The sequence below is a fragment of the Rhyacophila brunnea genome, unplaced genomic scaffold (genome assembly GCF_057557595.1).
Source record: "Rhyacophila brunnea isolate RB1 unplaced genomic scaffold, BYU_Rbru_1.0 scaffold_15, whole genome shotgun sequence".
NCBI lineage: Eukaryota > Metazoa > Arthropoda > Insecta > Trichoptera > Rhyacophilidae > Rhyacophila > Rhyacophila brunnea.
Genome location: NW_028232806.1, coordinates 38,547,779 through 38,564,457, shown reverse-complemented (window position 1 = coordinate 38,564,457; position 16,679 = coordinate 38,547,779). Strand labels below are relative to the sequence as shown.

At 32.1% G+C, this 16,679-nt stretch overlaps 1 protein-coding gene across 1 annotated transcript in view; it reads right to left on the bottom strand.

Moving 5' to 3' along the window:
* nolo (ADAMTS-like no long nerve cord) overlaps positions 1–16,679 on the bottom strand; it is a 704,571-nt gene that overhangs the window by 60,947 nt on the left and 626,945 nt on the right. The window contains exons 9-10 of the mRNA XM_085942742.1: positions 6,189–6,407; positions 5,242–5,366 (exon numbers count right to left, since the gene is read on the bottom strand). Of these exons, the coding sequence (XP_085798868.1) occupies positions 5,242–5,366; positions 6,189–6,407 (344 nt within the window). The remainder of the gene's footprint in view (positions 1–5,241; positions 5,367–6,188; positions 6,408–16,679) is intronic.

The window sequence follows — 16,679 nt, the reverse complement described above, 5'->3', positions numbered from 1 at the left end:
GGCTGTTTATTATTCTAGTAATTTAAATCAATTTAAATTTAAGGAAATAGTTACCTACTTAATTATGTTATGTATAAAAATATGAATTTACAATAAAAATAATGCACTATTGGTTATGTTCTATCCCTGTATGCATCTTATTAAGCTAAACGAGCATTAGAAACATTAATGTAAAAAATAATTATTTATGGTTATGTATGTAGATTATTTTAGAATGTTATCTTCGGTGTCCCAAAAGTGCGTCAACAATAATAATAATTATACAGTTCGCCGTATCACACTTCACCGTGAAATGTTGTATCGGAAATATTATATGGCCGTATATTAAAGAGCGTCCAACCTCTTTGGGTCGTATAGTACTGACATAATATAATTCATGTTTAAATAAAACACGGTTCTTGTCGGCTTACACTTTACAGGAAGTCAGCAGCAAAAAAATTTGAAAATAGCAGATATACTGAATTATTTGTTAGGTTAGGTTAGGTTTTCATTCTTGAATTCATGAATTTTGCCAAAAGAAAATTGAGTTAATGTTCACATTGAATCTAATAAAATTGGAGACCGTATAATATACGGTCATCTCTTTCCGATAAGAAAACTCACGGCGAACTGTGCCACGGTGAAATGTTTAACGTACAATTTACATGTAACCGAAATATCAACATATTTTTTTGGGAGAATAGTTAAAGAAAAATATATAAGTGGCTACTGTCCTCTATACATATATATATTGACAAAACAGTGAATGTTATATTTTATATGTGGTTAGATGCATAATGAAAAAGAAGTATTATTTTATACTATATCTTTAAGTGTATTTATAGTATGATTATAAAGATAATTTAAAAAGTATTTTAACACACTATAGAATATATTATAATGGTCTGATCGATTTCATGGAAATAGTCAATTTCTAGTGTTAACAACTTTTTGAAGTTATACTTCTTTTGGCGCGTTTGGGAAATCAGATCAGAGTCTAATTTTGGCGTGTGACATGTAACACATAATTTATTTTTTCACACGAAAAAAAACGTACTCAATAGGATTCGAACCACCGATTGTTCGGCTATCAGCCGAACGCACTACCTTTACGCCACGGTATGGTACTGCAATCGTGACGATTATACAGTATAATATTATAGTTTAGAATTGTTTCGTTACCTATGCAGCGAATTTATTATTGTCGGCTATTTGCAATTCCTTACGTAAACAAACGATTAAACGTCAGAGTGACAGTTGGTACTTTAAAAATAAAAACAATGAGAAACCATTATATATTTTAGTAATAAAAGTTAAAGTGTATATAAATAAACCAACGGCGTTCCAATAAGCGGTCCTTTTTCTTGAGTGTGTAATTTAACAAGATAATTAAGAGCTAGTCGAAGAATCTAGTTTATCACAAGTTTTGTTTTTGTTTTGTTACGCCAAAGAAGTATAACTTCTAATGCGCGTACATAAGTACACACAACCGATTTTTTTAAGTCACGGCATACTGTTTATAAAATTTATATCATATAAATTTTCATCGTACGATACGATATACATACTAAATTGCCGATTACTTTTTCAAACTGTTAAAAGTCGTTGGTAATAGCATTATATTTTAATACACTAGGTAACAATAGGTTTTAAAAGAATAAAACATGTCTATCTGACGTTTGACCCTTGAAAAAGTTATTCGTAATTTATGATAATTAAACCTCATCACTGAAAGGCAAAATATATTTTTATTATCGATGTAATCGCGCTAAATGGAACGAATCACATGAGTAGACAGTTTAATTTTATCGTAAAAGTTGCTGTGGAATATATTATTGAATATCGATTGAGAAGCTCTGACTTGATCGTCATAAATACACGTATATGGACGTATTAATGTTGTTTTCACTTTGATTTTGTAATAAAAAAAGTTTCCCGTTTACATAATATGAATTACCGGAATTGAATGTGTAGTGGAAAAAATAAAATATAAAATTGATTGGATAATATGCTACGTACTTGGTTTATAAATATTTTCACTAATAAAAAAGTCATGTGTTTATTCACGATATTTAAATTTGAATACGAAAAGTATTTAAACAAATTTTCGTTCATTGGCTCGACAATCCGATGTGGATATAAGCCGCCCCCACAAAGATGTTTTTTTTTTGTTGATAAAATTGATGTTACCTGACACCAATCAAAACAACACATATTTTGTAAAAGTGCATGTCGATATTGAGAACAGCAAAAGATGTTTTATAATTCATATTATATATTATGTTTGTTCAAATTACCTTTCCTACCAATTCCAATTTTGAATTTTCACGACAGATAAAGTTTTCTTAGTTAAAGAATTATTCTTATTTTGAAATATTTTATGCCTAGATACATATATTTTAATATTGAAGTATGTAACTATTATTGTTTTGTTAAGTAAGATAAATGTGTAACGATTAATGAAGTAAACTCGTGCGAAGCCGGGTACTTCAGCTAGTTTATACATAAAATTGAGTTCAAAATGCCCATTTTTTACAACGTTTATATTAGCTCGTATTCTTGTTTTTCCGGTGGTTGTTTGTCCAGTAAAAATCTTGCAATCGATTTTTAACTAACTTCCCGACTAGCTAGACATTTGAAACTTTTAGAATATATCAGGACACGATGCCAACGCATTCTTTTAATACTTTTAGCCATCTTTAAGCAGAATTGAATTCATTTTCAGTTAATTCTGTTTTGTATGGAAAGTTATTTCAGAAAAATCTGTAAAAAGTAATTATTGGTTGCTAAGGGGGTGGTCCTAGCAACTAAATTATTAATATATACGTGCGTTACTATGGAAATCAAAATTACATTTCAGTATTATATATTTGTTTCTTTGTTTGTTTTTTATTTACTTCATATCAAGTTTGAGCATATTGAGCATAATAATTCAACAGAAAATTTAAAAACGTTGTATATAAAAAGTTCTTTATATCTTGTAATTATTTGAAACTATGAATGTGAAGAAAATCTATATCATAAATTATACATTTAGAAAAGTGTTTCTCACACTGTGGTACGCGGGGTAAGCGACCGATTTGAAGGGATATTCGATAGAATTTTTTTCTTAACAAATACCGCGCATAGATAATTAAGGAGAGATTACAGTATTACAAAATAATACTACGTTAGGGCAACTTTCAATTGCCTAAAGAGTTCTATAAATGATACAGAAAGGTAATAATTATATTTGCTGCTTATAAAAGTCAGGTAAATAAGACAAGTCGCGAGTCAGATTCTGAATAGTCAATTTTCAATCAAAAAAGTGTGGTATGCCGGTAAATTCGATGTATTTAACGGGGTACTGGTATGTTGTAAATTAGAGAAACACTGATTTAGCAAATGTGACCATTTTCGTTGTTGTTTATTATTGTTACATAAAGCCAGTGACGTCCCGTTGGGGTAGGCAGATTGAACGTCGCTTGGGGGGGCAGTTACGTCAAATCGAGAATAATCATTAGATATATATATAAATAGGTACCTACATAACTTAATAATAACGGAAATATCTTCCATTACATAATTCAGCTCACAGGTTGGAAATAAAATGTATTAATTAACATAAAATGTTTAACGGGACTGTTTTTTTATCGGGTTTGCGATGTATATTTTACTTCCGTTGGCCTTGGACGTCACGTCCTTGATGACCAGCAATGACACGTGCAGATTTGTGAATTATATTTGAATTATAGGTAGGTACATATTTACCTAATTAATTTATCCAAATATTTTTGCAAGTCTGTCGCGAGTTTTGAAAGTTGTCAGGTGTATTTTTAAATGGATCTAAAACTGTGGACTCGCAATATTGTGTATTGAAGTACAGATGGCATTTAAATTAGATTTAGTGGTATATATTTTGTTAGTAATGTATCCATACAACACATTTCTTAGATTTTGGAGTCATGAAGGATGATAAAAAAATACTGTATAAAAACGGGGCGGCATTTTGTCTAGGGACGTCACTGCATAAAGCAACCAACATTATATTATTTATTGATCATTTTGTAAACTGATAGATACCTAGTCTTAGATATACTACAATTTTCATTGAAATATTAATACAAACCTTAAACTAGATTTCGGTGTACACACCTAACTAACTAACCGATTATGCCACATGGATTAATATTATCATAATATTATATTGCTTGAGATTTTCGTGGTTATTTAATATCCTTGGCGGTTTTTTGGTTGTCACTTTGTGTTTTGTCTCCTATCCACTGTTGCCAATTACATCTAAATTAAAAATGATATTAAAACTAGTACAAATAAGTGATACTTATTAAAATTGTTTTCACGAGAACAAAGATTGAAGAAGGATTATTGTATCATAATTAATAAGTAAATCAACTCAATATCCTCCCATTAATTTAATGATCAATAATGTCACTTTCTTTTATTGTTAATATATTATGTATAAATTAAAAAGGTTAGACTATTGATTTTTAAGCAAATCTAGTGTAATATTCTAGATTTTTTATGATACATTAAATAAACTCTGTATTTTTAATGGAAAGACATTATATTAATTTAAATAGCGTCGGCCTATCGCATCGCGGGTCCCAGGTTCAAATCCTGGGTCAGGCAAGTACACATATTATTTATCAATTTGTGTTATAAGTCAGAGTATGGACCTAATAGATTAAGCAAGTGGCTAACATCCATTTCTCGTAAAACAAAAATCCGTTAATAAAAATCTCCAGGAGGACCATAGGAAGAGACCATAGGAGGACCAGAGGAAGGGCCATATGATCTTAATAAGATCGGACATGGTCGGCAAAAGTACTTTCATAAACTAATGTACATTATAAATTCTAACAAGTATTTATACTAAAAAATTAATACAATATATTATTAAAACTTATCTGTTAGAATATTTTAGCTAGATTTTTAACCATACCCTTTATCAAGCTGACAATTTTTTTTTTGGGGTGTTGAAAATATAATTAAATGGATACCTATTCCGAAATTGGCAAAAAAGACGTTAGAAAATAATAACAATGCTTCCTCTACTTCATTCTTCTTTTGTAACGTTACGAAACGACTAGGATAGAAAACAGAGAAAATGTTGACAACCTAAATACGACCAAGGATTGATTAATTAATACCAATGCATATTTGATATCATTAATGATTTGATGAAGATGATGATTTTACAAAGCCTCTAAAGGGGAGCAATGATCAAACAGGGGAGGGAGGGATATAAAATTCAAGACTTACGTGGCTTCAGATGGGACGGCTTGCTCTCCAATCAGCTTCTCAGCCTTGGCTTGTGGTGGGGGGTATGGTTGGATCAGCGGTTGGGTGTGGTATACTACGCCCGGAATCAAATCCTCGATGTCATCCTGAAATATATATAAAATATATAAATGAATATAGGTACATTTAGATGAGTAATCACTGTTTTCAGAAGATCGCCAAAACCTTTCTTCTATTCAAAGACATTGAAAGAAAACCTTCTTCTAAATATAGAAACGAAGCCCCCCAAATACATGAAAGTAATGTGAAAAAAGGTGGGTGATTCCACTATCTTTATCCAACTATCGCGTGAAAGTTCAGAAGCCGCTGAGCTTTTTTGATTAATGCATGCAATCTTGTAACTTGCACGATAATACGTATTTATACGTGTATTATTTTGTTATGCCCGCGAAAATACGTACTGTCAGCAATAAATCCATGTACGTGTAAACGGCTTATTATGCAAAACTGCCTATCAATCTAAGTGAAGAAATCCTCACGTTGGCAGTACCTATGTCACCGTAGATTTTCTAAATGCAACTTTTAAAAAGACACAAACATCGTAAATGACAATTATATTCTACGTTCATGTTATAATATTTCAACACAATATTAAAACAGGCTATTACCGTATTGTTTTTGTAGCCATGTTTCAATGTTGATAAATTATTTTTTATTACTAGCGGTTTAATCACACTAAACACGATTGCCATGTCAAATAAAAAAGTTCATTTCCCTCGTTTCGTTGTTCTATATTTATAATTTATTCCATTTTAATTCAAAACTGTATATAACAATATGTACAAAATTAGAAGGCTTGAGATAAAATATTTGTAGTGTACCTACTAGTACTTCACTGCAGTCATGTGAATAATAATGAATGTAGTAAAAGAGCGATAAATTTTTCTAATAGTTTAATAGTTTCTCACCTCAACTCCACTCTCTCTATAGGTGGGGCAAACAATTCCCGTGGAACATGGTCTCTGCGATGCTGGTCTTCCAAGGTTTGGGCAGCCATGCTCTCCTCTCCCCAAGCCTACTCCAACTTCCTCGCCAGACTCGCCGGCGGATGATGAAGCGGCCGATGGATCCCCTCCACTGCATTGGACGCCGCGAACCTGCACGCCACTGCCACATGACACGGAGCACTGAAATAAGTGAAAAATAATCGATATTATATATTAATAACACACAGTGGCGCGAATAACGGTATAATAGGTCAAGAGTGCAATTTATCATCACAGTAAGTAATGAAACACATAACAGCTACACACTGGCTTGAGAAAATTAGATACGTCTAGGTATTGTGATTAAAAGAGGTTGTGATTTCTAGACTTTTTTCGATTTTGGAGATTCGAGAATCGACGAATTCAAGAATATTAATTAATTCCTGAGAATTTGTGATTAGTTTGTTTTCTCGAGATTTAGAAAAATCTCGAAAAAATATTATTGAACGTATTGCGATAGTTAATATTTTGGAGGTAGGCGAAGGCAGGTGAGTTGATAGAGGCAGCGGTATAGATAGATGGATGTAGATGTTTCTTGTCTTGATGCAGAGTATACAGAGTTACAATGGTAGGAGATGTGATCGAGATCTGTTTTGTTGATGAACTGAGAGACTTGACTCGAGTGAAATGACGTTGACTATATCAAATGAAGGACTTGTGACAATAGCAGTGCGTCTCGTGACGGACTCTATGAGTTGAGTGAGGATACATGCATTGTCGTTCTAATTTATACAAATACAGTTCATAAATAATTTACAGGAGATATTGTCGCAATTACTAATCATAACATACCCTACTGACGTAGTTATGATTGAGGAAATGCTGACGATTATTATCGCTCAACTGTTTTTTTTAGATTTTAGACCAGTGTTTTTCAATCTTTTAATACCCGCGGCCCGATGAACTTAAGAGAAATATTTCGCGGACCGGTATTAGCCAAAAATAATAACCATTATAGATAGAATTTTATTAATTAAATCTTATGTTTTAAAATTACAACTTTTGGTTAGTGCCACATCTGCTGCTGCTTCTTTGTAAGCAAATTTGATATACGTGATTGCAGCATTGTTTCTGAGAGACGAAATGCTGCATTAACATCCACTTGATTTCTCTGTTTGGTTTTTATTACTGACATAGATGAAAAATTATTTTCATCTAAATATGAGGTTGAAAAATTACCAATAATCTGATCTTTATATTTCAGAGATGGATATTCTTTATCATGGGATATCCAAAATTGAGACAATGATTGCATTTAATGTCTGAACACTAGAGTGACATCAGAATATAACTCGATCAGCTTTTCTTTCTCACGAGGATTCAAGTGCACATGATTTAACATTTTCCAAAAATTTTCTATGCCGATTCAAAGTAAAAGTTTTTTATCTATTCCGGAAATGAAACACTGCTTCCGAATACTTTTTGTTATATTATATTCATGGAAAAGAATCTAAAATTCTTGAAATTCTGATGATTTCTCGAGAAGTGAGAATGACCCTTTCTTACTATTTGTAGAGAAATCTTGAAAGGAGAACCCTCCATCACAGTCTCCAATAATTGTCCCTAAATTACTGGGAATCGAACGAGAAGAGCACAGTTATAGAAAATACTGCTGAGGAAATTTGTGACATATATCTGAATACTTTTCATTTATAATATATAGGTAATTGAACTATTTTAGAATTGTAGAAGAATAGTGAACTGGCTTTCTCTTAGATATGCTTACATACGTTTAAATGCTAAAAGATATCAATATTTGGCCACATATTTTTCTCGACTTATACGTGGTGTAAATGAGAACTCTGCCATTCTTGGTATCTACTGTTGACTTGTGTGTCCCTGATAACTATCTTAGAAATCGGGAGCATCAGTTGTTTGTTCTCCCAAGGAGCAGAACTAACCTGCTATTAGTGACTCTGCTACAATAACTCTGTTCAACCAAACCGCTTCGGATGTTGTTATATTACACCTACGCGAGGATGAGTATAATAGGTGGACGTTATTTTATAAATTATTAAAATAGGGTCCACTTAGCTCATTCGGTGTGCTTCCATGATTTATAATTTATATTTTTCTACCCTTTACTATACTTTTCATACTGTTTTTGTGATACTGCATATATTTATTTCTTTGTTTTTAAATGTCATGTTGTGAATGTCTTAAATTTATAATTTGTAATGTTCACGGTATGTAAAAATAAATAAATTTGAATTTGAATTTGATGTAGCGGAATGGCGACGAAAATTAGATGAGATTAGGTTGAATTGTGAATTTAAATAGAATACCGGAAGCCTAGACATTCAAAATTAATTAATATAAGAAGTATTTATTGTACATATTATGCGTTAGAAAAAAGCAGGCATTTAATAGATGACGTGGTCTGACAAAACAAAGGTTTCTCGTCGCGGCCCTTATTAACGAATTTGCAATCTGACGAACACGTCATTATTATGTACAGAACTATCAGAAGTTGTCATGACAACATCAGTTTATTTATTTATTCGTCTTTAAACGGTGTATCCGCCTTAGAATAAAAGTTTTTATACTCGTATACCAGCGGCGAAGGGTGGAGGTAGGCGGTTAAGATCAGCCATAAATAGTGCACGCTGAACTTTGTCAGTAATACGTATTTGTTTTCATTAAAATAAGACTGCAATTTCCAGACGCTGTTGGTTAGTTTTTAAAATTCAATTATACCCTGCAAAACCAAACTATAATAAAAATAATAGTCCAAAAATACTCGTCCATCTATAAAATATCTAAAACTATGCAATTAAATTATACTTACTTAACTTTGGATATTTTATAGATAGAGTAATATTTTTATCTATTATAGTTTGGTTTAGGCAGGACTTAATGAATTAAAAAAAATGTACCACTAATATGTGTAATATGTATCGCTCAAATTATACCATAACTCTCATGGTTTGGTTTGGGCAAGGTTTAATTGATTTTAAAATATTAACCAATATCATCTGTAAATTGTAGTCTTAGTTCAATAAACACAAATACGCATGTCTAATAAAGTTTAATGTGCACTTTTTATGACGGTACTTAACAGCCTACCTCCACCCTTCGCTAATGTAAATAACACACGATTTTAGAATGTAGTATAATATACATAATTCAAAACCTGCATATATCAGACTCCTGTCAACACTAATCACGTTTACAATCACACTATAATATACCTTCAAACATCATTTAATGATGGCTTGTCATCTCACTGACATTTATAGTTACGTTCTTATTATAATGCCAATACTCAAGATCCAATACAAGTATAATAATATGGTTATTAATAAAAAAATTCTATCTATTTATTACAAATTTATATTTTATGATCTTGTAAATATTAGGACGATTATTAATTTATGGAATCATTTGCTTCACAAGAATATTTAAAGCTAAATAATTTACAGCTATTTGGTTAATTAAACATTCGCAATAGTCATTTTTATTTCAGCTTTGCTTTTATATATAATATTTAGATCTAGACCGTCTATAAAGAGAGATATTTCTCTGACGCCTTTTTATAAATTAAAAAAGCAAGTTGAGAATATAATAGATATATTTTCATCATCATACTGTCGCATGATATAATATCACTTAGTTCAAAGCAGTTAAACCTCTGAATCCTATTTCATGCATATATTATATATATACATATATGTGTAAACCATTTCTTTTATTCAACGAATAATTCACAAGATTTTGTGAATGTAACAATATATCGGACATACATAACTTGAAAACACCTCAGATATACCAAGTAGAAAAAATCATATTTGAAAAAAAATATGATGCTCGACGGGATTTGAACCCGTATAAGCACTGGTATCGCACCAACTGTGCATTAACCAATAGTTAATATGCTACGAGCCTCCTATCCTCTTATCTAAGTGTCGCAATTAGATAAGAGGCTCGTAGCAAAATTGGTTCATGCATAGTTGGCGCGATACCAGTGGTTATACGGGTTCAAATCCCAAGTTGTATGTTCAATATATATGTGTGGTGATGTGAAAACTGCTGCAAAATATTTTTTAGCATTTTAGAATTTTAATTGTGGACGCAAATAATTTATTACGATATATTGAAGTGTTTGCTATTTTTAATACCGAATATTTATTACCAGTAAATCAAATTTTATTTAAGTCAAAACTGTTTGATTTTAATTAAATATGTCCGTACGTACTTCGCGTACCGAAGAATCGTGCAGTAACTCGATCTGAAAGACTGTCTATATTTTGTACTAATCCGCCGTGACTGAGATGCAACGAAAAAGTGTCCGCCGAATTCGGATGGCCCTGTAAATTTTGGCGGGAAATCAATCTCAATTAGCGTGACGCGGCGGAAGCGGGGAATCGGGCGCCGCCATATTGTTATAGCGTATATCCGGTTCGGTTTACCGCCAAACCGCGTTAGCTAGTAACACCGAGGGAGCGCTATCTCACAAAACCGAATGTCTCATCTGCGTAGAGATGGAACCTTCGACTGATGAACCGAATCATCGGCATAAATTATTCACAAAGAATATATCAACCTAAGAGTGACATTCTACCTCCCTGATACCTGATGTCTAAAGCGGTTAAACGACGTATTATTAAGTTTAAATTTTAAAGAAATTTAAAAGCTTTATAGTAAAGTTGATGCATATTGGACGAAAGCGCTGGAAAATATTAAGAAAACAAACCACGTGGTAGACAAAATACAATGAGCGAAGACGTCAAAGTACATATTATATATTATATATATACCATTTAATAACATATTATAACAAAAATTGAGGAGTCCAGTGCATTAAATTGAGTAAAAGCTATCGCGATTGTAAAATTCAATGACGAAGTACTAGATTATCATTATTATTGTCCACATGAGTTGCCTAGAGTCATAACTCATAACTCATATATTCCAAAGATCGAGTTTTGAAATAATCGCAAAAAACTACCAGAGCAATATTTTTTGAAAATAGAAGAAAAGTATTGAACTGCCTTGAATATGAATGAGTGAGTGAGTCGATTTACATTTTTTTTTTTTTTAAATATAACTATTATATACCTATATAGACTTTCGTGTACTATCTATAGGTTAAGTATTGCTTAATGGTACTTCTACATTATGTGCTAGAACATGAAATACGGAAGTCTATTAATTTATCAATTTTAAATATTTTTGTATTTATGTCTATACTATGGTCAAAAATAAATTGAATTATGAATGATACCGTTTACAGACCCTAATTATAATAGTTATTTAAAAAGTTATAGAGTTTCAAACATTTAACCTACACAAAAATCACTCTTCTGAACAAAAGTCCAAACGTGACTTCCGTGGTCCATTCTCTAATGTATATATAAAACTCCAAAGGCTGCAGATATACAGTGCACTATGAGAAATAGAGCTCCCTGATTGGTTATAAAGGCCATGGTAAGAAAACTCACATTATTCATTGAAAAATGTGTTTTATGACACAAACAGTCAACTTTGTCCACGAATTTCAAATGGTTTAAAGTAACTTTTGATATCCAACTATTTGTCTTTATATAGATTAATGCCTTTAGAATCACTTGGTATATTTAAGTCGAAAATGACAATTTAAAAACCTGAGTTATGACTCTAAGTTATTTACATGACTTTCATCCCCAGAAGTACATTTAAAATACGCCTAGTCTCTGATTTTCTCTTGCATTTGCCGTCCAAGTTCAAACACAAATTTGAAAAACAAAAGAAATTCCTAAATTCTTTTTGGTCAGTTTGAAATAATTGTTGTTCTCTTCCAAATTAATTGTGATTTAAATATAGCATTCATTATAAGTTGAAAATGATCAGGGCAGATAACGTTGGCATATTAGTCAATTGTGTAAATATATTTAAAAAAAATCATGAAATTTTATTACGAGATATAATTAATTAAATAGTTGTAAAATAAATATTATTATACGAGAAGTAAATCCCCGTGCTGACAAAGCCCCCCAAGTTGAAAATAAAATAAAAACATATTAAACAAACAACCAAATCTTCCTCTAATTGTTTTGAAAAATATGACTATTATTGAACCGTTTATTGTAGATAATAATCAAAGTAAAGAAACCTGTGCAGTACAATAATTTAATTTGTTTATTATATAAATGATTGAGGTAATCATGAAGAGATGCTTTACGTGGGTGGGGAATATGTTCAGGATGTGCGACACTTCGTACCCTTGTGGCACAGCCTCGAGGGTTCCGTCGTCGTGGTCCGCTCTTCCTCGCCCTTCAGCGATGCTACAAAAGTGATCTACGCGCTGCAGGTCTGGCATGACGGGAGGCGCGAGAGTTGGCGATGTGCTCAGGGAAGTGGCACGAACTTGTGCTTACCCTATTCCCCAACGCTGGGACGTGACAGAGTGAAGAAGAAGAAGCATTAAATATTAATGTATGACCGTTTTCTAAACTCTTCCTGTGAAAGAGACTAGAAATGTTGATCGGTTTAGAGGCCCTTTTACATTAACCTGCTGACGAGATAAAACACTATTGGGTATTGTGAACATCGCACGATTGGCAGATTTTTTTACACTTGGATATGCATTGATTGATTTTATATATGTACTCAATTTATGAAAATTTACTTTAAATGTTTTGGTACGTCCTGACGAAGCGATATCATCACTTGTTTCTAGAAAAACCGCCACTCTATATGTGGATTATCAATATAGTATTTTCCAATAAATGGTTTGACACAACTGCGACGTGAAAATGCATTAATAGAGTTACGCAGAGAAAGCTTTGCAATGTTATATCAGAGCTTTTAAGATTATTGACGTAGCTTCGTTGCAGACATCTTGACTGCGTCATACTCGCCATAAAGCTCCGTCCCAGCTTTTCACTAAATTAATGTTACAAGCTTCCACGAAAACATAAATATAATAAGACCAAAGTAATAATACGAACTAAGTGTTGCAGTGTATGAAAGCTATTATAAGAAACTTGATATTTTAGACGCGCACTATGAAAGCATTTTAACAAATGAACGACCTGACTCAGATGTTGTTTGCTATTTTCATAATATGCAACTATAGCAAAACGTTTCTTTGGTGTTCTCTCGAACTAAAAGGTTGAGAGAATTTTAAATGTTAGTTGATTATAATAAAAGTTTTTATTATAATATATTATATATTTAAATTTACATCTTGGTTAAATATTAAGGTTAATAAATTAACAAATATATGAGAAGAACGGAAAGAATTAAAGTAGGCCTGGATTGAAATAGATCAATGTTGATGATGGTAGAATATTTAAGAATGTAATATTCAATAAGCTAATATTTTTATTCAACAAAACTAAAAATTAATGCAATTTGTGAAGCGCTTCGAGATGTAAAAACTACTTACTTAAAATATAATATATAGACTAGAAAAAATGTTTTTTGAAAAACATACGACGCCTTATGGGATTTGAACCTCTAACCACTGAGTTCGCGTTAATGTGGCTTAGGAATTATTTTTATTAAAATATTAGCAAGTGCAAGTACATTATAACTAAAATTTGGAGGGATCCGGGCGCCGGTTTGTAATTAGGGCACTTAATCGGTACATTGATTTAAAACACATAACAGATAACCAAATGCAATTTGATAAGCATTAATTCATGTATGAACTACCTGTAAAATTTGTAGTAATTAAGTAGGATGCCTGTAACTTATTTGTAACGTATTTTTTGAGGTGTTTTCAAATTATGTATATTCAATATATAGAATGTTACAGTCTCCTTTATTGTGTTTAAACATATTATATTTCTAATGTGTATTTCTGAGGTGATACAAAATATTTACGTCCAATAACGAATGCTGTATGTATTCTTGTGAATTAAATAAATAGTTTAATGAATTATTATTTATGTAATGAATGGTTAATTAAAGCACTTCACTATTTTAATTTATTACAGTTTGAATATAATAGTTCTATATACATATTCATACATAAATTTTTAGTGCTTTAAGACCACCACTTGGTAGTCTGCTCTGTTTTTATTTACGTGAGATGCACCGCGGCGCTACGAGAGCCTAGGTAAGGCTTTAATATGCCGGCGTCTAAATCCACGACGCCCAGAGTTATGCATATCAACTAGACTCGGAGGCTGTTTTCTTGTCGGATGGCGTCGCCTTAACCTATTAATAACACTTGTGTGAAAATTCAGCAATTACTATGGAAATTAAAATAAAATTCCAAACTAGTTTCCCTCGACGGGCGGGTTAATAAAGTTTTTTTTTAATAATAGACTGAATAATATACATTGAAATTTCTAATGGATTTAAGTTTTGTACTATTCCATTTGAGTCGTTTTTTGCGACCCGGGTTTCGCCTTTCGGCATCTTCAGGAACTATGTACACTCACTAAAAGGCAAATACACACTGCCAATGAATGCAATTAATTCTAACTTACAATAAAGTATATAAAAACTTTATCACCTACCTATTAAGTCAGGGATCAAAATAAAAAAAAAAAATAACAAACAAAATTATGAATAGTTTAAGCGTTTGTAAAAACCCCCTTTCCTTATCAATAATAATACACTCCATAAGCATATTATATAAATCGTCAAACCTAATAATAGATCATTAGTAATAATTCCAAACAATAATAATTACAAGATAAAAAGAACTTCTTATATACAACGTTTTTAATTTTTCTGTTCAATTATTATGCTCAATATACTCAAACTTGTACTTGATATGAAGTAAATAAAAAACAAACAAAGAAACAAATTAATATAGAATACTGAAATGTCATTTTGATTTCCATAGTAACGCACGTATATATTAATAATTTAGTTGTTAGGACCACCCACTTAGCAAACAATAATAGTGGATTGGATTACAGATTTCTTCCGAAATAACTTTTCATACAAAACAGAATTAACTGAAAATGAATTCAATTCTACTTAAAGATGGCTAAAAGTATTAAAATAATGCGTTGGCATCGTGTTCTGATATATTCTAAAAGTTTCAAATGTCTAGCTAGTCGGGAAGTTAGTTAACAATCGATTGCAAGATTTGTACCGGACAAACAACCACCGGACAAATAAGAATACGAGCTAATAAAAACGTTGTAAAAATACTACACTCAAGAGGTGTAAAATTGTCCATTCGTAACGTATTGGGCGAAAGGTGAAACCCAGGGGCCCTATGTTAGAACTTGCGAGTCCAAGCCGCCCGGTCGACATGACGTCATATGACATCATTGTGACGTACTACCGGAGTGCTAATAGCATTCGAGAAAATAACGCTAGTCAAATAGTGGCGTTATTCATTGTCACCATACACAAATAGGTGTTTCATCATAATAATATCTATGGTGAGCACTGTGTGTTGGGCGGCATGCCTCGAGCGTGTATTGGCTGACGTCACAAATACGTCATGTCGTCGGGTGACACACGAGTCGATAGTTAGGAAATCGCAGGCCAGGTCACAAAAAAACCACTCAAATATAATAGTATAAAACTTAAATCTATTAGAATTTAATTAAAATTCCATCAAATACCTTCAGTCTAATATACATTGGATTAAACGATGATTTTTTTCATTAAATACACATAACTTGGAGAATGGATGTAGATGTGGATTATGAGCGCTTTCAAGAAATTGTACATAATTATGCAGATGGTCGTATCACAGTTCACCGTACGACGCTGTATCGGATACTGATGGCTTTATAGTATTGAGATCAATTTTATGTTTAAATAAAACACTTAAAATACCTAATAAAACCACTGTAAACAAGGGAAACCCAGAAGACAATAGGTGGGTAAGTACATAAGAAATACCTACAATCATTTCATATATTATATTAATATAAAATTCTGGTAAGTCACCGGAAGTATTAAGTCGTATTTATCAAATATCTGATATGCATAATTTAAAAATACCTCAGATACCCACTAGAAAAAATCATATTTGAAAAAAATACGATGCTCGACACATCCAGTCATCCAGGCTTACAAATAAACGAGGCAAAAACTAAATACATGCCTGTCTATGTCACACCATCAGAAAGCGCACCAGAGTTAGATATTGGCGTATACAAGTTTGATACGGTCGACAGTTTCATATACCTTGGATCTCTTGTAACTCGACATAATGATATTACAAAAGAACAAGAGAACCATGTCTGCGAATAAATGCTACTTTGGCCTGTTATGACATGTTAAGTCCCGCATCCTATCTCGCCGAACTAAAAGCACTCTTTACAAGACACTTGTAAAGCCAGTGCTCACCTACGCATCGGAAACCTGGACATTAACTCTGCGAAATGAACGAGCCTTGAACATCTTTGAAAGAAAAATTCTCCGCCGTATATATGGACCGATCAGGGATGGCACCAATTGGAGGTGAAGATATAATGCTGAGCTCTACGGGCTGTACGAAGATTGCAGCGC